This window comes from Felis catus, chromosome C1 (assembly GCF_018350175.1).
Source record: "Felis catus isolate Fca126 chromosome C1, F.catus_Fca126_mat1.0, whole genome shotgun sequence".
Lineage (NCBI taxonomy): Eukaryota > Metazoa > Chordata > Mammalia > Carnivora > Felidae > Felis > Felis catus.
In genome coordinates this window covers 36,024,868-36,046,033 of record NC_058375.1, presented here as the reverse complement: position 1 = coordinate 36,046,033, position 21,166 = coordinate 36,024,868, and the positions used below count along the sequence as shown (strand labels likewise).

Sequence of the window (21,166 nt, the reverse complement as noted above, 5' to 3'; positions counted from 1 at the left end):
GGCTTTAAGATATGGTTGATTTAAGTTACTACTTAGGAATCCTGTAGATTATTTAGTATTAACTTAAATTCTTGCCATTTTAACCTGTTCTACTATCAGTTTTCATGTATATCCCAAAAGTAATATCCAGAGAAGGATATCATTTATATCATTTATAAATGTGCCCCCAAAGCACACCAGATCTCAAATGAGACCCAAGAATGCTGTTAACTGGTGAAATGGAGAAAAGGAAAAGAAAGAACACACAGAAAGAGGCAACCTGACTACCAGGTACTTTACACTACCAAGTATTACTCAGAAGCAATAAATTAGAATTGGGAGTACATACCACAAGAAAGCTAGAAATATGATAATAAATAGAACCTTAAAAGATAGGGGCGCCTAGGTAGCTCAGTCGGTTTAAGTGTTTGATTCTTGATTTCGGCTCAGGTCATGATCACATGATTTTGGAGTTCGAGCCCAGCATCTGCACTGACAGTGCAGAGCCTGCCTGGGATGCTCGTGTGGGCACTCTCTCTTCCCTCCTTCCGTCTCTGTTTCTGCACCCCCTCCCCCCAATAATCTCTCTCTTAAAATAAATAAATTAAAAAAAAATTTTTTTAAGGAAGCTATAGAGGCGCCTGGGTGGCTCAATCAGTTAAGTCTCTGACTTTTGGTTCTGGTCATGATCTCATAGTTCATGGGTTCAAGCATCAGGGTCTGTGATGATAGCCCAGAGCCTGGAGCCTTCTTCAGATTCTGTTTCCCTCTCTGCTCCTCCCGTGCTCACACTCTGTCTCTCAAAAATAAAATAAACATTAAAAAGTTTTTTTAAAAAATAATGAAATAGGGGCGCCTGGGTGGCTCAGTCAGTTGAGCATCCAACTTCACCTCAGGTCATGATTTCACGTTCATGGGTTCAAGCCCCACATAGGGCGCTGTGCTGACAGTTCAGAACCTGGAGCCTGCTTCGGATTCTGTCTCCCTCTCTCTTTGCCTCTCCTCTACTCACACTCTCTCTCTCTAAAATAAACATTAAAAAAAAATTTTAATAAAAAATAAAATAATAGTAATAATAATTAAAATAAAAAGGAAGATATGGAAGATTAAAAGGGCTCTCCTATTAGACAATTACTGACTCTCTCTCTCTCACACATACACACAGAATGGAGTCCATTAGTTTTTCAAACTGGACTTTCTTCTTGTTTAGCTGTAACAAACTTATAAAGAAATGAAATAACACAAGCAAAATGGACAAATGATCAATGAAAAAACAGCTTACTCAATTCAGTAAATATTTAAATTCAACAGACATTTTAATTTTAGTGCCTACTGTATGCATTGGAGACCGTCTCCAACCAAACATTAAAACAGTAGAGGGGACACTTGTTTAGAAGGACAGAGAAAGGGAGAAGAGATTACATGACAGGTGGGGACTAACTATATTGGAGTCAGAGTCCTAGAAAATGCTTAAATGCTTTGAAGATTAAAATAAAATAAAAAAAAAAGCCAGTTACTTTCAGCAGAATCCCAAATCTTTGCTTCCAACTCCTAATCCTTTTGTGAATATATTAGTCAACAAGTTTGATGAAAAGCCCTGAGGAATGGGGAAAAACCGGGTTGAAAATAGAGAGACTTCAAAGCTAGAGCCATAGGGATGAGGCACAGTTTAAAAGGCAGTATTTAGCTGCAGGTAAGTAAGCAGACAGATAATCTGCCCAGAATCCTGGAATTATGGCTTTGGATCCTTATCTACAAACACTTTCTGACCTAGCCAGTGATGTCTAACCCCTTAGTGAAGTTAGTCATTCTGGGCAGATTCCAACACATAGCTCCTCAAATTACCAGTGGTTGAAGGACCAGATTTTTTATTTCCAGTGTACAACAGATGGGTTTTTTGTTGTTAACAATCACTCCTTGCTGTATTTTTTAAAATTTATTTCAGGGGCGCCTGGGTGGCTCAGTGGGTTAAGCGTCCGACTTCGGCTCAGGTCACAATCTCACAGTCTGTGAGTTCGAGCCCCACGTCAGGCTCTGTGCTGACCGCTCAGAGCCTGGAGCCTGTTTCAGATTCTGTGTCTCCCTCTCTCTCTGCCCCTCCCCTGTTCACGCTCTGTTTCTGTCTCAAAAATAAATAAACGTTAAAAAAACAATTAAAAAATTTTTTATTTATTTTTAGTAATCTCTATACCCAATGTGGGGCTCAAACTCACAACCCCGAGATCAAGAGGCATATATATGCTCTTCCAACTGAGCCAGCCAGGCACCCCATCAAATGGATTTTTATAAAATAATGCTCACTCCAGGGGTACCTGGGTGGCTCAGGTGGTGAGACATCCGACTCTTGATTTCCACTCAGGTCATAATCTTGCAGTTGTGAGATCAAACCTGCACTGAGCATGGAGCCTACTTGGGATTCTCTCTGTCTCTTGTTCTCTGCCCTCCCCCACTCACACTTTCTCAAAATAAATTTTAAAAAATTATGCTTACTCCAAATTTTTATACTTCTCTCTCTGTAGACCAGTAACAAACAGTTCACAAACCACATTAGTCTATGGACCACACAATGTGGTAGTAACATTAAATGTCCAAACAGAGTATGAGCACTAAAAACAAACACATGAATGCTACATATACATGCTACAAACACTGAGGTACTCCAGTGGCAACAAAAATAACACAAAATGTTTTATATCCCACACAAATGAGGGGTAAGTTGCAGTACTATTTAACTTTCACTGTTAGCCATGATGGAAGTTAACAGGTACCAGATTCACCCTCCCACCTCAAACAAAAAACATGGCCAAGTACATGAAACATCAGTTTTCAACACTGAACAGTAGTAGCACAGGACAGTGATCTGAGAGAAGGGAAACAAACGAGATGAGTCCTACAAGTGTACCCAACTTACTGCCTACAGAATTTTGTTCACAGCATAGAGGAGCAACCCAAAAGGAGTATTGTCTCACAGAATTGAGACAAGAGTTTGGGGCTTGGAGAGGCCTTGGTGGCTAGAATTTACAGGACAGAATGAAGAGATAGCAAGCTCAGATATCTGCAGAACATTCCCTCCAGCCTTTGGCTAACTGCTAATCAGCTTCTGCTTGAGAAAACTGAGGCCTATATAAGAATTACTTAGAAATGAGTAGATGAAACAATCTTCAGATATCACATAGGGTCTAGAATAACTCATGTTCCCAATAGCCAAGGTAGAAAGACCTATACCACACAGGGCAAGTACTGCTTTAGTAATGGAGTTAAATTAACACTGGAGACCTGTTCCAGGCCTAACAAAACATAAAGGCAATCCTCAATAGGACCAAACTGTTTCCAAGTAACTGCCTCCCAGAGTCAAAACAAACAACATACATACAGGGGCACCTGGGTGGTTCAGTCCGTTGAGCGTCTGACTTGATTTTGGCTCAGGGTTGATCCCAGGGTTGTGGGATCAAGCCCTGCATGTGGCTCCTGCTTAAGATTCTCTCTCCCCCGCTCTCGTCCCTCTCCCCCATTCATGTTCATCAAAACAAAACACACACAAAAAACAAAAACCCAGCACTGCAACAAACCTCATAATGTCTGGTAAGTTACATAAGTAAAAAATTATCAGGCAAACAAAGAAGCAAGGAATTAAAATCCATAATAAAGAAAGGATATTCAATAGAAACAGACCCAAAAAGGACATAGATGACAGAACTAGACAAGGACATTAAGACAGTTATTTAAAATGTATTTCACATGCTCTGGGGCATTTGGGTGGCTCAGTCAGTTGAGAGTCCAACTTCAGCTAAGGTCATGATCTATCTCATGGTTTGTTGAGTTCAAGTCCCACATAGGGCTCTCTGCTATCAGCACAGAGCCTGCTTCAGATCCTCTGCTGCCCTTGCCCCCAAGCATCTCTCAAAAATAAATAGAAAAATTTAAGAAAATGTATTCCACATACTCAAGAATGTAAAGCAAAGCATGAGCAGGAGAGAAATAGAAGATACTTTTAAAAACAAAGAGAAAGACTCAAGTCAAAACTTCTGGAGACAAAAATACACTTAATAGGATTAACATCAATCAGACTGTGAAGAAGAACATTATCAGGAATTAAAGATACTTGGGGCGCCTGGCTCGCTCAGTCGGAAGTGCATGTGACTCTTGATCTTGGGGTTGTGAGTTTGAGACCGATATTGAGTATAGAGATTACTTACATAAACAAACTTAAAAAAAAAAAAAGAATTCAAAAACAGCAGTAGAAACCACCTAAATGAAAACACAAAGATTTAAAAAAACAAAAAGAACAGGGGTGCCTGGGTGGCTCATTCAGTTAAGCATCTGACTTCTTGGTTTCTGCTCAGGCCATGATCTCACAGTTCATGAATTCGAGCCCCGCATGAGGCTCTCTGCTTTGGATCCCATCTCCCTCTCTCTGCCTCTCCACTGTTCTCTTTCTCTCTCAAGAATAAATAAACATTAAAAAAAAAAAAAATAGAACTTTGTGAGTATGAAACACTAAGCATACAAACATACATGTTGACTGGCTGCCTGAAGGGATATGGATGGGAAAGGAAATTTTTTTTTTTAATTTTTTTTAACGTTTATTTATTTTTGAGACAGAGAGAGACAGACATGAACGGGGGAGGGTCAGAGAGAGGGAGACACAGAATCTGAAACAGGCTCCAGGCTCTGAGCTGTCAGCAGAGCCAGACGCGGGGCTTGAACTCACTGACTGTGAGATCATAACCTGAGCCGAAGTCGGCTGCTTAACCGACTGAGCCACCCAGGCGCCCCGGGAAAGGAAATATTTAAAGGAATGGAGGAAAATACTTAAATGATGGCAAAACCAAAACAAACACAATAAAAACAATAAGCAGTAAGTTTACAAAATAAACAATGGCAGAAAACTTGCCAGTTTTGATGAAAAGTATAAATCTCAGATCCAAAAAACAAACCCCAAGCAAAAGAAATATGAAAAAACACACACCAAAGCATTTCATAAATTGCTAAAAGGACTTGTGGCTGGCTCAGTTGGTATGGCATGCAACTCTTAATCTCAGGGTTGTGGGTTCCAGACCCACGCTGGGTGTAGGAATTATTTAAAAATAAGTCTTTAAAAAAAATTTTTTTTTTAACATTTATTCATTTTTGAGAGTGACAGAGACAGAGCATAAGCAGGGGATGGGCAGTGAGAGGGAGACATAGAATCCGAAGCAGGCTCCAGGGCTCCCAGCTGTTAGCACAGGGCCAGACGCGGGGCTCAAACTCATGGACTGCGAAATCATGACCTGAGCTGAAGTCAAATGCTTAACCAACTGAGCCACCCAGTCACCCCAAAAATAAGTCTTTTTTAAAAGTTTCAGAAAACCAGTGATGAGGGGAAAAAAAATAAAAATCAGGCAAAAGGAAAAAAAGGAGACTTGTATAATCAGAGTAACAAATTTAAGAATGATAACTTGTTAGAAACAATGTAAGCCAAAACATAGTAGTCAGATCTCTAAAATGGGGGAGGGGGAGGGGTGGGCAAAACACAAAAAAATATCAACCTATTTTGTAGCTAATGAAGTATCTTTCAAATACAAGAAATAAATCCTCTTCATGAAAAAAATACTAAAAGAAGTCTAGACAGAGAAAAAATAATACCGGGTAGAAATTTGGATCTACACACCCAAAAAAAGAAGTTTGTATATACATAAATAAAAAGCATTGACAACAGTAAATGAGGATTGTAAATATATCTTTATTTATATTTATATAAATTTTATATTTTATATATTTATATATTTTAAAATATATATAATAAATTATGTATATTTATAAATATAAATAATATCTTTATTTTTTAAAACTTTTTTTTTGAGAGAGAGACAGTGAGCAGGGGAGGGTGAGAAAGAGAGAAAGAGAGACACATAGAATCCAAAGCAGGCTCCAGGCTCTGAGCTGTCAGCTCTAACCAAAGGTGAAAAATCTACACACTGGAAACTATAGAAAGCTTATGAAAGAAATTGAAGACACACACACACACAGGAAAAATATTCCATGCTCCTGGATTGGAAGAACAAATATTGTTAGAGCGTCATCACTACCCAAAGCCATCTACACATTCAATACAATCCTTATCAAAGTAACACCAGCATTCTTCACAGAGCTACAACAAACAATCCTAAAATTTGCAGGGAACCAGAAACGACCCAATAGCCAAAGCAATCCTGAAAAAGAAAACCGAAACCGGAGTCATCACAATCCCGGACTTCAAAATGTATTGTATTACAAAGCTGTAATCAAGACAGTATGGTACTGGCGCAAAAGCAGACATTCAGATCAATGGAACAGAATAGAGAACCCAGAAATGGACCCACAAACGTATGGCGAACTAATCTTTGACAAAGCAGGAATTGAATATCCATTGAAATAAGACACTCTCTTCCGCAAATGGTACTGGGAAAACTGGACAGTGACATGCAGCAAAATGAACCTGGACCACTTTCTTACACCATATACAAAAATAAACTCAAAATGGATGAAAGACCTAAATGTAAGACAGGAAGCCATCAAAATCCTCAAGGAGAAAGCAGGCAAAACCTTTTTGACTTCGGCAGCAGCAATTTCTTACTCAACATGTCTCCAGAGGCAAGAAAAACAAAAACAAAAACAAACTATTGGGACTTCATCAAAATAAAAAGTTTTTGCACAGCAAAGGAGACAATCAGCAAAACTAAAAGGCAACCAACAGAATGGGAGAAGATATTTGCAAACGACATATCAGATAAAGGGTCAGTATCCAAAATCCATAAAGAACTTATCAAGCTCAACACCCAAAAAACAAATAATCCACTGAAGATATGGGCAAAAGACAGGAATAGACACTTCTCCAAAGAAGACATTCAGATGGTTGACACATGAAAAAATGCTCAACATCACTCATCATCAGGGAAATACAAATCAGAACCACAATGACATACCACCTCTCACCAGTCCGAATGGCTAAAATGAACAACTCAGGCAACAACAGATGTTGGCGAGGATGCAGGGAGAGAGGATCTCTTTTGCACTGCTGGTGGGAATGCAAACTGGTGCAGCCACTGTGGAAAACAGTATGGAGGTTCCTCAAAAAATTAAAAATAGAACTACCCTACGACCCAGCAATTGCACTAGTAGGTAGAAACAGGTGTGCTGTTTCAAAGGGACATGTGCACCCCAATGTTTATAGCAGCGCTATCAACAATAGCCAAAGTATGGAAAGAGCCCAAATGTCCACTGACCGATGAATGGATCAAGATGTGGGGTGTACACACACACACACACACACACACACACACACACACACAATGGAGTATTACTAGGCAATCAAAAAGAATGAAACCTTGCCATTTGCAACTACATGGATGGAGCTAGAGGGTGTTATGCTAAGCAAAATTAGAAAAAGACAGGATTTTGGAAGACTATTGCCCAGAAGAAAAGATGTTTGGTTTTCACAAGCCAAAGATGTACCGAAGTATAGAGGGCTGCTGTATTTGCAGAGCTAAGTCCTCCAGTTCTCGATTCACTGACAGTAAATGCTATGAAAAGGATTTCCAGAGCTCTTTTGGGTCGCATGAGACTGGTTCAGGAGACATCTGTAATGCCTGTGTCCTGCTTGTGAAAAGATGGAAGAAATTGCCAGCAGGATCACAAAAAAACTGGAATCATGTGGTAGATGCAAGGGCAGGACCCAGTCTGAAGACAACATTGAAATCAAAGAAAGTGAAAACTTTATCTGGAAACATGATAAAAAGCAACCAAATCAGTAAACTACAGAAGGAATTCAAACGTCACAATTCTGATGCTCACAGTACCACCTCAAGTGCCTCCCCAGCTCAGTCTCCTTGTTATAGTAACCAGTCAGATGATGGCTCAGATACAGAGATGGCTTCTGGCTCTAACAGAACGCCAGTTTTTTCCTTTTTAGATCTCACATACTGGAAAAGACAGAAAATACGTTGTGGGATTATCTATAAAGGCCGTTTTGGAGAAGTTCTCATTGACATACATCTATTCAAGCCTTGCTGCAACAATAAGAAAGCAGCTGCTGAGAAGCTGGAGGAGCAGGGGCCAGAGCCTCTGCCCATCTCCACTCAGGAGTGGTGACTGAGGTTTAGGTAGAAGGGGAACAAAAAAAACAATTTAAATTTTGGAAAGAAAACAAAGCAACAAAACCCTCCTATTTTTAACTTGGATACCTGCTATTCTGCCAAAAGACACTTTCTAGAATAGTTCTGAATGGGTTGTTATTTCTCCTCCAGTTCCACAAACTCTGAAGCCAGTGTCTAGCTTACTAAAAGAAAAAAAGTATACATAATATTTAAGATGCTGAGTATTTCACAGGAAAGCTGATGCTGCTGTAAAGTGCTCTTTAAGTCTTTTTTTTTTTTTTAATCCCCTTCTAATGAATGAATCTAGGGGAATTTCAGGGGACAGAGATGGGATTTGTTGTATGATAAACGTATGTAGTTTTAGTCTTTCTATATTGAGAAGCAGTGTTGGGCATTTTTAAGATGGCTGGCTATACTTGTTTTCCTTCATGATAATAAATTTGTCATAACTCAGTAACATGGACTTGCCCCAAGAGGTAGTTGTCAATAATTTAAGGTCTTGCCAAGGTTCTGATGATTCAAACCTGTACTACTGAATATTAAGCAGGACAGACTAAGCTCTCTGGTGCAAATGCCTCGAAGGAGTAGTTTCTAAACATACAGAGAGGTAACTTGAGTGTATATGTTGCATCCTCTGTCACCTCCCTCCATATTCATTTTTGATAAAGATTTTAATCTATATTGAAACTTCTAAAGCAGAATCAAAGCTCCTCTGGGGAAATGTCAAGTTTTAGGATGAGCAATCCTAAATGAAGAGAACCAAAGCATTACCGCATGGTAGAGATCACATTCTATTAAAAATGTTGAATTATCTAAAAAAAATGTGCACGTCTTCAGGATGGCACATACAAAAAACAAAGGTTAATGCTGCTTGGGGCACATTTCTTAGAGGGCTTGCCTAGTGTGTAAATAATTGACTTTTGTTTGTGTTACATGACTGGTGACTTCATTGAAAATCTGTGCAATTCAGTTTTAGCTCTGGATTACTTCAGTTGACCTTTGTGAAGGTTTTGTCTGTGTAGAGTGAGTTGGGGTTGTTTGACTGGTTTTAACCTATTAGGGTCTGGGGTTTTTGTTTTGTTTTTTTTTTTTCCACTCTATATTAAAGTAAAATTCTAAAAGAAAAGAGGTGTGTGTTAATGCTGAGTGGGCTGGTTTAGGTTTGACTTCTTTTAGTCAGGCTTTGTGAACATTGAGATGTTAGATGATGCATCCTGAACACGGAGCTCTTTGATTCCAAAATCTTCATTTGAGGCCTTTGTACCTGAACCCAAACCAAAGTACTGTCATTGCCTCTTTTCTAAACGTTCAGGAATAACCTATCACCGGTTCAGACCTCTCATAATTAGGGAGGATCATTTGCCTACCTTATAATAACATGACTCAGTGATTATTTTTAAAACTGGATTTTAAAAATTAGATAGTATAAATAACAGTAAGGAGTGAGCCATTTTTTACGGGCACCATATAGTTTTATAATTCTTAATCTAAACTTAAAATTTTATATTTCTTCCTTATGGCAAAAACTACAAGCCACCATATGCACAGATTACACCATGAGTTGGGTTGGCTCTCCCACAGCCTCTGAGGTGAATTACAAGAGTCCCAGCCATTATCATATTCCTCCTGTTGTTTCCAAATGGTTTTTTTTTTTTTTTTTTGGTACATTTTGGCTACAGTATTGTGGTAGAATATACTATAATATGATCATCTCTACTTCTGTATTTATTTATTACCAGACCTCAACCACAGCCTTCTTTTTCCCCTTCCACCTCTTTGCCTGTAGGATGTACTATATGTAGTCATGCACTTTGTATTAATATATTAGAAATCTACAAATCTGTTTTGTACTTTTTATACTGTTGGATACTTACAATCAAAACTTTTACTAGGGTATTGAATAAATTTAGTCTTACTAGAAAATAAAAAAAAAAATTAGAGAAAGAAAATGGCCTACGACTTCACTCATAGGAGGAATTTAAGATACAAAACAGATGAACATAAGGGAAGCAAAAAGAAGAACAGGGAGGGGCAGGGTGTCTGTCGATTAAGAATCAGACATCAGCTCAAGTCATGATCTCACACTTCATGGGTTTGAACCCCATCTCTGGATCTTTTCATTCCAGCTTGGAGCCTGGAGCCTACTTCAGATTCTGTCTCCCTCCCTCTATGCCCTTCCCCTGCTCGTGCTCTCTTTCAAAAATAAATAATAAAACATTAATTAATTAATTAATTAATTAATAAAACAGGGAGGGGGACAAAAGACTTTTAAATACAGAGAACAAACTGAGGGTTGCTGGAGGGGTTGTGGGTGGGTGGGGATGGGCTAAATGGGTAAGGGGCATTAAGTGCTTGTTGGGCCAAGCACTGGGTGTTATTTATACATAAGGGATGGATGAATCACTGGAATCTACTTCTGAAATAATTATTGCACTATATGCTAACTTGGATATAAATTTAAAAATAAATAAAAAAATAAACAAACATACAAACAACTCTCTCCATAGCATGTATCTTTTGAAAAACAGTTACTTTCTCATTTGTTAACAGATCAATATTATCTTAGGGCACCTGGCTAGCTCAGTCAGTACAGCAAACAACTCCTGATCCTGGGTGGTGAGTTCAAGCCCCACATTGGGCCAAGAGCTTACTTAAAAACAAAACAAAACAAAACAACACAACATTATCTTGAACAGTTTATTTTCAAAGTATCTGCTAATGGGTTTACTACTGACAACCATTGTTTTCAACCTAATGTGGCTAACAAAGAGCTAGGAATACAAACTATAAAAGGGTCAATTCTGCTATTGTCTTGCTATTTGTGCTTGCATTATCACCTTCAATCCACCATTTCTAAGCCCAGAATCTTTTAAACACATTGCCCATTTTTATAAGAGCTAGTTTAAAACTGGAAAAAAAAAAAAGTCCTATCTAGACTTACCATGGTGATCATTTGGTAATATGTACGAATGTTGGATTGCTATGTTGTACACCTGAAACTACTGTCAATTATATCTCAATTTCTTTAAACCTAATCTTAATGGGTAAAGATGTGGCACATATACATAATGGAATATTACTCAGCCATAAACAAGAGCAAGATCCTGGTGCCTGGATGGCTCAGTTAGTTAAGCCCCCAACTCCTGGTTTCAGCTCAGGTCATGATCTTGCGGGTCTCCCCCACATCGGGCTCTGCGAGCCTACTTGGGATTTCTCTCTGCCACTCCCACTCATTTTCTCTCTCAAAATAAATAAATAAAACTTAAAGAAAAAAAAAAGGGAGCAAGATCTTGGGGTGCCTGGGTGGTTCAGTCGGTTAATCATCCAACTCTTGATTTCAGCTCAGATCATGATCTCACAAATCCTGAGTTCGAGCCCCACCCTGGGCCCTGCACTGACAGTGCAGGAGCCTGTTTGGGATTCTCTCTCCCCCTCTCTCTCTGCCCCTCCCCTGCTTGTGTGCTTGCTCGCTCTCTCTCTCTCTCAAAATAAAAGAAAAAGCAAGATCTTGCCATCTACAACACCATGGATGGATCTAGAGGGTATAATGCTAAGTGAAATAAGTCAGAGAAAAACAAGTAACATTTTAGTCTTATGTGGAATTTAAGAAACAAAACAAATGAACAAAGAAAAAAGAGACAAATCAAAAAACTGGACTCTTAACTATAGAGAACAAATTGATGGTTACCAGAGGGAAGGTGGGGGGGTGGGGAGGGTGAAATAGGTGAAGGGGATTGAGAGTACACTGATCGTGATGAGCACTGAGTAATGTATAGAATTGAACTGCTATATTCACTGCTACACCTAAACTGCTACACCTAAAACTGATATAGCACTGTAGGTTAATTACACTGGAATTAAAATTTTTTGAAGTAAAAATAACAATAAATCACCCTACAGATATACTAGTCCATGGTTTATTACAAGGTATTCACTGTAGCACTATTTGTAATAATACTGGAAACAACTCAAATGTCTATCAATAGCAAATTTGTTAGGAGATACCCACAGAATAGAATACAGGGCAGTCATAAAAAGTTAAGGGGAGCCTGGGTGGCTCACTCAGTTAAGTGTCTAACTTCATTCAGCTCAGGTCATGATCTCACAGTTCGTGAGTTTGAGCCCCACATTGGACTCTGCACTGATGGTGCAGAGCCTGCTTGGGATTCTCTCTCTCTCCCTCTCTCTCGGCCCTTCCACTCTCTCTCAAAATAAATAAAATTAAAAAAAAAAATTAAGTAGGGGTGCCTGGGTGGCTCAGTCGGTTGAGCATCCGACTTTGGCTCAGGTCATAATCTCACAGTCCGTGAGTTCGAGCCCCTCATCGGGCTCTGTGCTGACAGATTCTGTGTCTCCCTCTCTCTCTCACCCTCCCCTGTTCATGCTCTGTCTCTCTGTGTCTCAAAAATAAATTAAAAAAAAAAAATTAAGGAAAATTTAAGGTAACTATGCCCTGATGAATGATCTCCAAGACATATTGCTAAATGTTTAGAAATGTGTCAAATAGGCTACCATTTATACAACAATGTAGAATTAATAACTACATACCATTTGTTTTTATATGCAGAAGGTTGTCATTGAGGAACATATAATAAATTCCCACTTGAGAAGAAAAACTATGTGACTAGAAAATAAGGGGTAGAAGGACATTTCACTGTATAACATTCCTTATGGATTTTGAATCAGGAATGTATTTTCTATTAAAAATTAAAATATTTCTTAAAAATCTGATATCTGCCAATATGGCCTTACCTTCTCACACAATCAGCTGGAGCTAAATAGTGACCACTCACTTTAAGGAAGGAGAATGTACTACAATCCCCATCACTTTTTTTTTTTTTTTTTTTTTTAATGTTTACTTCTTTTTGAGAGAGGGAGACAGAGAATCCCAAGCAGGCTCTGCGCCGTCAGCACAGAGCCAATTCTGGGTTTGAACTCACAAACTGTGAGATCATGACCTGACTCAAAATAAAGAGTCAGATGCTGGGGCGCCTGAGTGGCTCAGTCAGTTAAGCGTCTGACTTCGGCTCAGGTCATGATCTCAAGGTTCATGAGTTCGAGCCCCGCATCGGGCTCTGTGCTCACAGCTCAGAGCCTGGAACCTGCTTCAGATTCTGTGTCTCCCTCTCTCTCTGGCCCTTCCCTTCTTGAGCTCTCTCTCTCAAAAATAAATAAACATTAAAAAAAATAATAAAAAAAATAAAGAGTCAGATGCTTAATCAACTTAGCCAGCAGCCCCCTGCCATTACTTATTTTTATCTGGCCCTCTAAGCTTAACATTTCTAAATTCTGTTATAGAACACCACACTACTAAACATTGGTAACTGTCTGGAAATGAGAAAAGGAGAGAGCCCAGAATTCTTATTTCTGGGGCTGGGAGTGCTATCCAACCAAAATAAGGTACAAGAACATTAGTGAAAATTGGAAGACTTAGGTTTTAAGACAAGTTGATTTTGAAGTGCTTATCGAACAACTAAACGGATAACATCCAATAGGCAATTCAGAGCAAACATTTGACTGCCAAACATAATACATGCAGCACCTATTCATTTTCATTTAATCCTCTCACAAAAACCAAAAACAAAACCTGTGGCAGATGGCAATGCTCCTATTTTACAGAGAAATTACTTATCTAAGTAAATAAGTGATTTAGTAACCTATATGACCCTATCACACTTCATAGTATATTTCAATTGCCTATTGACTTTCTGTACTGTGCAAGAGGATTAAGCTTTAAGGAAAAACATCCTCTCTCATTCTAGCTGTATACTAGTACCAGGCACAAGGTCTGGCACCTAGTCAGTATTTGTTAAAATAAGTGACCAATTCTGAATCACTAGAGTAGGATTAGGGCAAGTGACTTTGCCACTTAGCATGTGAGGTGCTTCAGTTTCATCAACTATAATTAATAGTACCTAACTCCTAGGGTTTGTTTTGAAAATCAAATGAGAAAGTTCATAAAGTACTTCATTCAAGGCTTGACATATAACAAATCAATAACAGCAATTATCAACAATGAAACAGAGGTAAGGAATAGAGGTAGTATCAAAGGGAAATAAAATTAGGAGGTAATGACTGGTATCAGCTGCAGCAAAAAAGTTAAGAAGTAAAAAGCTAAGAATAAGACTAATTTAGCATGTAGACAATCAATGATTACTTTTAGTAATGTTTAGAAGGCATGAAGGGAAAGAAGCTGGACTGATACAAGCTGAACTAACGTGTATACTCACTGCATACCTGCCCTATTAGATTGTGTATGATGACCAAAAACTGAGACTCTGAATTCATCTTTGTATCTCTAAAACCTAACACATTAAAATATATGGTAAAATCCTGGTTTGTGAGCATAGTTTATTCAAGAAACATGCTTATAACCCAAAGCACTTGTATATCAAAGCGAATTTCCCCATAAGAAACAATGGAAACTCAGATGATTTGTTGTACATCCCAAAAATATTCATACAAAATAAGTTAATACTGTAATGCAAAATAATAAAGAAAAATAAACGTATTAACCTTCACTTACCTTTGAAAATCTTCATGGCTGGTGTGAAGGAGAGAAGAGAGAGGAGGATTATTATTGTATAGGATGACTGTCGCTATGACGAACAGAATCAGTTATCTACTGGTTCAATGGATTCTTCTCCTGCATAGGGGCCAGTGTATACACTGGCACAGATGGTGACTACAGGACAGTATTAATTAATAAACTCTTGTCATATACTGTATTTAACGTAACTGGCAAGGGGCACTGGGGTGGCTCAGTTGGTTGAGTGTCCGACTTGGGCTCAGGTCATGATCTCACAGCTTGTGAGTTCGAGCCCCACATCAGGCTCTGTGCTGACAGCTTGGAGCCTAGAGCCTGCTTTGGATTCCATGTCTCCCTCTCTCTCTGCTCCTAACCCACTCACATTCTGTCTCTGTCTCTCTCAAAAATAAATAAACATTAAAAAAAATTTTTTTTTAAATGTAACTGGGAATAAGGCAGCACAGGAAAGGGTCTATATCTGCAGGCAGCCTGACCTAGAATGAAGCAAATCATTCCTGAGCTTACTCTTGTGTTGAAAAGCAAAGGACTGTCCATAGGTGCTTTGAAGTGACAAAAAATACAGTAGTGCCAGGTGTGGGGTACCTTCCAATGTTCTGAAAAAAATCACTGATCTCTGCCAAATACCACAGCCTGAGACCAAGCATCTGAGCATAGGAGACAATCACCCATAATCCCGCAGTGAGAGAAGAACCATTGGTTCAATTGTGATGTGACATTCAGCACCACATACTATTAGTATTGCAAGACATTACTCATTTATCAAGTTAGATTTTATTAGAAATGTTTGCTCGTCTTGCAGAACACTCACAGAACAAGTCACTCACAATCTAAGGTTTTACTGTATATTAAATATATCTGCTAAATGGTTAAACAGAAAGGAAGAAAAGGGGATCTAGGAAGGCAGATTCTTGTCTAAAGAAGTTTGGCTCTCAATTGGAAGAAGCTAAACAGATGTATGATGGAGTAATGGTTTTTAAATGCATTCATGTTAGGACGTTTGAACGCAAGAGATGCTGCCATGTGAGGGGAAAGGGGAAGCATCAAGAGACCAAATAGGTAATTGCTGCTGAACAATTAAATATTCGGGGGGGGGGGGGAAGGGGGGAATCTCCAATGGTTATCTTCAAGATGTTTTTTAATATAAACCCCCTATGAAGACACTGTACTATATTCAGACTTTTCTTGTATAAAACCTTTAAGTTCCACAAGAGGGAGGTCTCAACCCCCTAACCATCTATTTTGTGTCTGTTATTGCCAAGCATCTGAATGAACATTCTAAGAAAACATACAACAGTACTGAATGGGATCATTTTAAATTCTTGGCCACAGGGGTGCATGGGTAGCTCAGTCGGTTAAGCGTCCAACTCTTTGTCTTTTTTAAGTTTATTTTTGAGAGAGAGAGAGAGAGAGAGAGAGAGAGAGAGAGAGAGAGAGAGAGAGAGAGAAAGTGAAAGAGAACACGCACACAAGCAGGGGAGGAGCACAGAGAGGGAGACACAGAATCTGAATCAGGCTCCGGACTGAGCTGTCAGCACAGAGACAGACGTGGGGCTTGAACCCACAAACCCTAAGACTGTGACCTGAGCCAAAGTCAGAGACTTAACTGATTGAGCCACCCAGGCGCCTCAAGCATCCAACTCTTGAGTTCAGCTCAGGTCATGATGCCAAGGTCGAGGAATCGAGCCCCCATATCTAGTTTTACGCTGAGCATGGAGTCTGCTTAAGATTCTCTCTCTGCACCCCCCCCCCCACCCTAACACTACATTCTTGGCCACAAACCCAAAACAGAGACAACAATGGCAATCCTACCACACATCCCCTATGTGTTTTTTTCCCACTCTCCATAATGACTATTTCTTCTTCAAATGTCCTACATCATACTACATTCCTCCTTGCTTCAAAACAGAACTTGCCCCACACTTCACTAAGCAAACAGAAACAGACCTTTCTCCACCACGCCAAAATTACCAACCTGCTAACCCTATTTTCTGCTATCCTTATTTCTATGAATAAAGTTTCTGTACTAGAATCTTCATATAGCTGCTCCTTGTCATTCATATCTCATAATGGCAATATCTGACCATGCAGTCTAAATTAATCACCCAGTTACTTTCACCTTAAAATGGGTAAATGAAGACTATCATCTGCATACATTTTATCACTGACATTCTCGAATCTATGTATTCACAGTCTATAGTCCAGTAGTGGAGACTCCATCTGACATGACAAGACGGACCTCTTCTCTTTTTCTAAATTTTTTAACGTTTACTTTTGAGAGAGAGAGAGAGCGAGAGAGAGAGCGGGGGAAGGGCAGAGAGAGACACAGAATCCAAAGCAGGCTCCAGGCTTCACCCTGTCAACACAGAGCCCATCGCGGGGCTGGAACCCACCGACCACGAGACCATGACCTGAGCTGAAGTCAGATGCTTAACCGACTGAGCCACCCAGGCACACCACCTCTTCTCTCTCCTTAACCACAGTACCTCTAGTAACTGAAACAAATGATCAGTAAATATAGGGGAAATATGCTTATAACCTGGGAGACAAGAAAACTGCTTCACAAAATTCTTCTAAAAGAATGAAATCTTAACTTGCAGAATCTCCCCCACTACTGCCACCATGAGAAATGGGAAAAACCAGGGCCCACAGTGGCAACCAGAAACAATACAGTTTTCCAGATACCTAGTCATCATAGAAATTTATTATCATCTATCATCCACTCTAGATTTTAAGGTACCCTTACACATAAATGTAAGCTCAACGTCTGCCTATGATAGAATGGATAAAGTAGGACATATTCATACAGTGAAGCAATATACAGCAGAAATCACTGAAACAGTATGTAATGTGAACAATTCTCACAAAGTTGAATAAAAGAAAACCAGACATTATCGGGGCACCTGGGTGGCTCAGTTGGTTGGGCAACCGACTTCAGCTCGGGTCATGGTCATGATCTTGCAGTTTGTGAGTTCGAGCCCCACCTTGGGCTCTGTGCTGACAGCTCAGAGCCTGGAGCCTGCTTTGGATTCTGTGTCTCCCCCTCTCTCTCTGCCCCCTCCCCTGCTCACACTCTGTCTCTCAATAATAAACATTAAAAAATAAAACTAAAAATAAATTTAAAAAAAAAAGACATTACTACATACAGTACATAATACCATTTATTTCAGTCAGCTAGGCATCAGACTCTTGATTTTGCCTGGGGTCATGATCTCACCCTTCGTATATCAAGCCTGAGCCCCATGTAGAGCTCCGCAGTGACAGCATGGAACCTCCTTGGGATTGGATTCTCTCTCTCGATCTATATCTCTCAAAATAGATAAATGCTTTTTTTAAAAACTGGCAAAACAAGTATGTTAGAAATCAGAAGAGCTATTCTTGATGGGAGTGATGGGATTAAAAGGGGGATTTCTGGGTTCCACAGTGTTTTGTTTTTAATTTTCCTTTGTGAAAACTCACAAAGTTTTCCATTTGTGTACGTTTTCCATTTGTGTACTTTTTGTAGTATGTTACACTTCAGTAAAATATACTGAAAAACGGGCTGGTAAATTTTTTTTTAAGTTGAATGACTTGCCTTGCTTGTACTTTTACCTCAGAACTAATTCTTAAAAAAAAAAAAAAAAACTATGTAAAATTAAAAAGCAGGGATCTACAATCAATAAAATAATTTTGAATAATCAAGACCTGACTTCCATCTTCTAACTAAACTTTCCATTGCAGGTTCAGACTTTTTTTTAATGTTTACTTATTTTGAGAGAGAGAGAGAGAGAGAGAGAGAGAGAGAGAGTGAGTAGGGGAGGGGCAAAGACAGAGAATCCCAAGCGGAATCTGCACTGTCAGCGCAGAGCCTAATGTGGGGCTGGATCTAAAGACCATGAGATCATGACCTGAACCAAGATCAAGAGTTGGACGCTCAACCCACTGAGCCATGCAGTCGCCCATTTTGTAGTTTTTATTACAAAAGTTTGTATAAGTTTTTCACCTCTTTGGTCAGGCTTATACCTAGTATCTAACCCTTGGATGTTATTTAAAATTTTTTTAACGTTTACTTATTTTTGAAAGAGAGAGACAGAGTGCAAGCAGGGGAGAGGCAGAGAGGGAGACACAGAATCTGGAGCAGGCTCCAGGCTCTGAGCTACCAGCACAGCCAAAGTCAGATGCTTAACTAACTGATTGAGCCAGGCACCCCTGGTGCTATTTTAAATGAACTGTTAACTTTCCAGATCATTTGTTATTATATAAATGCATAACTCATTTTTTTTTTTTTTTTTAAGTAGGCTCCATGACTAGCATGGAGTCCAATGTGGGGCTTGAACTCAGGACCCTGAGATCATGATCTGGGCTGAAATCAAGAGTCTGACACTCAACTGACTGAGCCACTCAGGTGCCCTGATTTAAGATTTTACTTTTAAATAATCTGTACACCCAACGTGGGGCTTGGATTCACATCCCTGAGATCAAGAGTTGCATGCTCCAACATCTGAGCCAGCCAGGTGCCCCCAAACAGAACTGATTTTTGTGTTGATTTAGTATCCTAAAACTTTGCAGGGGCAACCTCACTGGTCAGTAGAGGATGCACTCGATCTTGGGAGTTGTAAGCTGGAGCCCCACGTTGGATATAGAGATTATATAAAAATAAAATCTTAAAGAAACAAAACCTTGCAAAATTTGTTCATTAGTTTTACCAGTTTTTTTGTGTGTAATCTTTAAGGTGGACTTCATTTAAAATTTTTAAATTTATTTTAAAGAATTTTAATTCCAGTACAATTAACAGTGTTATATTAGTTTCAGGTGTATAATACAGTGATTCAACAATTCTATACATACATTGCTCAGTGTTCATCATGATAAATGTAGTTTTTATCTTTAAAAAAATTTTTTACTTAAGTAGTATCCACATCCAACATAGGGCTTGAATTCACCACCAGAGATCAAGAGTTGCATGCTCTGTACTGAGCCAGCCAGGTGTCCAGAAGTATACTTTAAAAAAAAATTTTTTTTAATGTTTATTTATTTTTGAGAGAGGGGAGAGACTGGGCACAAACAGAGGGGCAGAGAGAGGGAGACACAGAATCTGAAGCAGGCTCCAGGCTCTGAGCTGTCAGCACAGAGCCCAACTTGGGGCTCCAACCCACAAACCATGAGATCATGACCTGAGCTGAAGTCAGACACTCAACTGACTGAGTCACCCAAGCTCCCCTAAATTGTCTTAAGAATACAAGGTGATGCTCTTATTCAGAAATAATTTCAACACACTTACTCCATTTATTTTTCTGTCCTCACCTCAAAAAAGGAAATAGCAGAATTACCAAATAACAGAATTCATCTAAAACAAATCTAAGAATAGTTTGTTGCCTTTTCCCCCCAGATTCACCAGAAGGGCTCTTTTCCCACTTACATACTTGAGCTAATATACTTAACTCCCTCCACCCCACTGAAAAATAGGTACTCAGGTGTTCTGGCTAAATCTGTCACACAAATTATGACATTAATTCATCATAAGTCCATAAAGCTAACTCACAAGATTATCTTATTTAAAATTTTTTTTAACATTTTTATTTATTTTTGAGAGATAGAGACAGAACGTGAGCGGGGGAGGGGCAGAGACACAGAACCCAAAGCAGTCTCCAGGCTCCAAACTGTCAGCACAGAGCCTGATGGGGGGCTCGAACTCACAAACTCACAAACCGTGAGCTCATGACCCAAGCTGAAGTCAGACGCTTACCCAACTGAGCCACCCAGGCACCCCGGTTATTTTATTTTAAACAGCAAAATACTAAGCACTAACATAACCACCACACCAACATAAATGAAACGAATCACTTGTGGAAATAAAAAAAACCCAGAACTTTGAAGATTATTGAGCTAAACCACCTAATTATTATTTTGACATCTCTCTTCTCAAGCAACAAATAAGCAGCCCAGGAATTATACAACAGCTAAGCCAAAATTCAGTGCATCACAAAGACTCCCTTCTGAGCTTTCTTTCCTTTTTACCGTTACAAACTGCTATATTCTTTACTTTTTGTAACAAAAAGATTAAGAACTGGTTAGAAAGGTAATAAGGGCAAGGACTGATTTAGCACTTAGTCACTGGTTACCTTTAGCAATGTTTTGTTTATTTATTTTTAAGAGACTAAGAGACAGAGTGTGAGTGGGGAGGGGGCAGAGAGAGAAGGAGGGAGATACAGAATCCTAAGCAGGCTCCAGGCTCTGAGCTGTCAGCACAGAGGCTGATGCGGGGCTGGAACCCACCAGCCGTGAGATCATGACCTGAGCCGAAGTCAGACGTTTAACCGACTGAGCCACCCAGGCACCCACCCAGCAACGTTTAAATGGCATGAGGGGAGAGAGGCCAAATTGAAGCTTTTTACAGGTGACAAAATTGTGGCCCAACATCTCTCTACTTAAGCAATGAAGTTGGTATCAAAATCAACTCTGAACTAAGTCTTTTTCTCATTCCACTTCTCCTCTCTACTGGTTTAAAAGTTATACATGTTCTTATTCTTTTAGTTATATCAGAATT

At 39.3% G+C, this 21,166-nt stretch overlaps 2 protein-coding genes across 9 annotated transcripts in view; one reads left to right on the top strand and one right to left on the bottom strand.

Annotated features, from left to right (window-relative positions):
* NASP (nuclear autoantigenic sperm protein) overlaps positions 1–21,166 on the bottom strand; it is a 42,763-nt gene that overhangs the window by 18,503 nt on the left and 3,094 nt on the right. For 6 of the 8 annotated variants that reach the window (XM_006934695.5, XM_019836911.3, XM_045035732.1 and 3 more), the window contains one exon: positions 14,620–14,637. The exons of the other annotated variants lie outside the window; for them this stretch is intronic. In XM_006934695.5, the coding sequence (XP_006934757.1) occupies positions 14,620–14,637 (18 nt within the window). The remainder of the gene's footprint in view (positions 1–14,619; positions 14,638–21,166) is intronic. 8 annotated transcript variants of the gene reach the window in all.
* On the top strand, positions 7,289–10,267 carry LOC101092281 (SIN3-HDAC complex-associated factor-like). Its single transcript, XM_045035737.1, has one exon. The coding sequence runs from the start codon at positions 7,423–7,425 to the stop codon at positions 8,086–8,088; it is 666 nt and encodes a 221-aa protein (XP_044891672.1). The 5' UTR covers positions 7,289–7,422; the 3' UTR covers positions 8,089–10,267.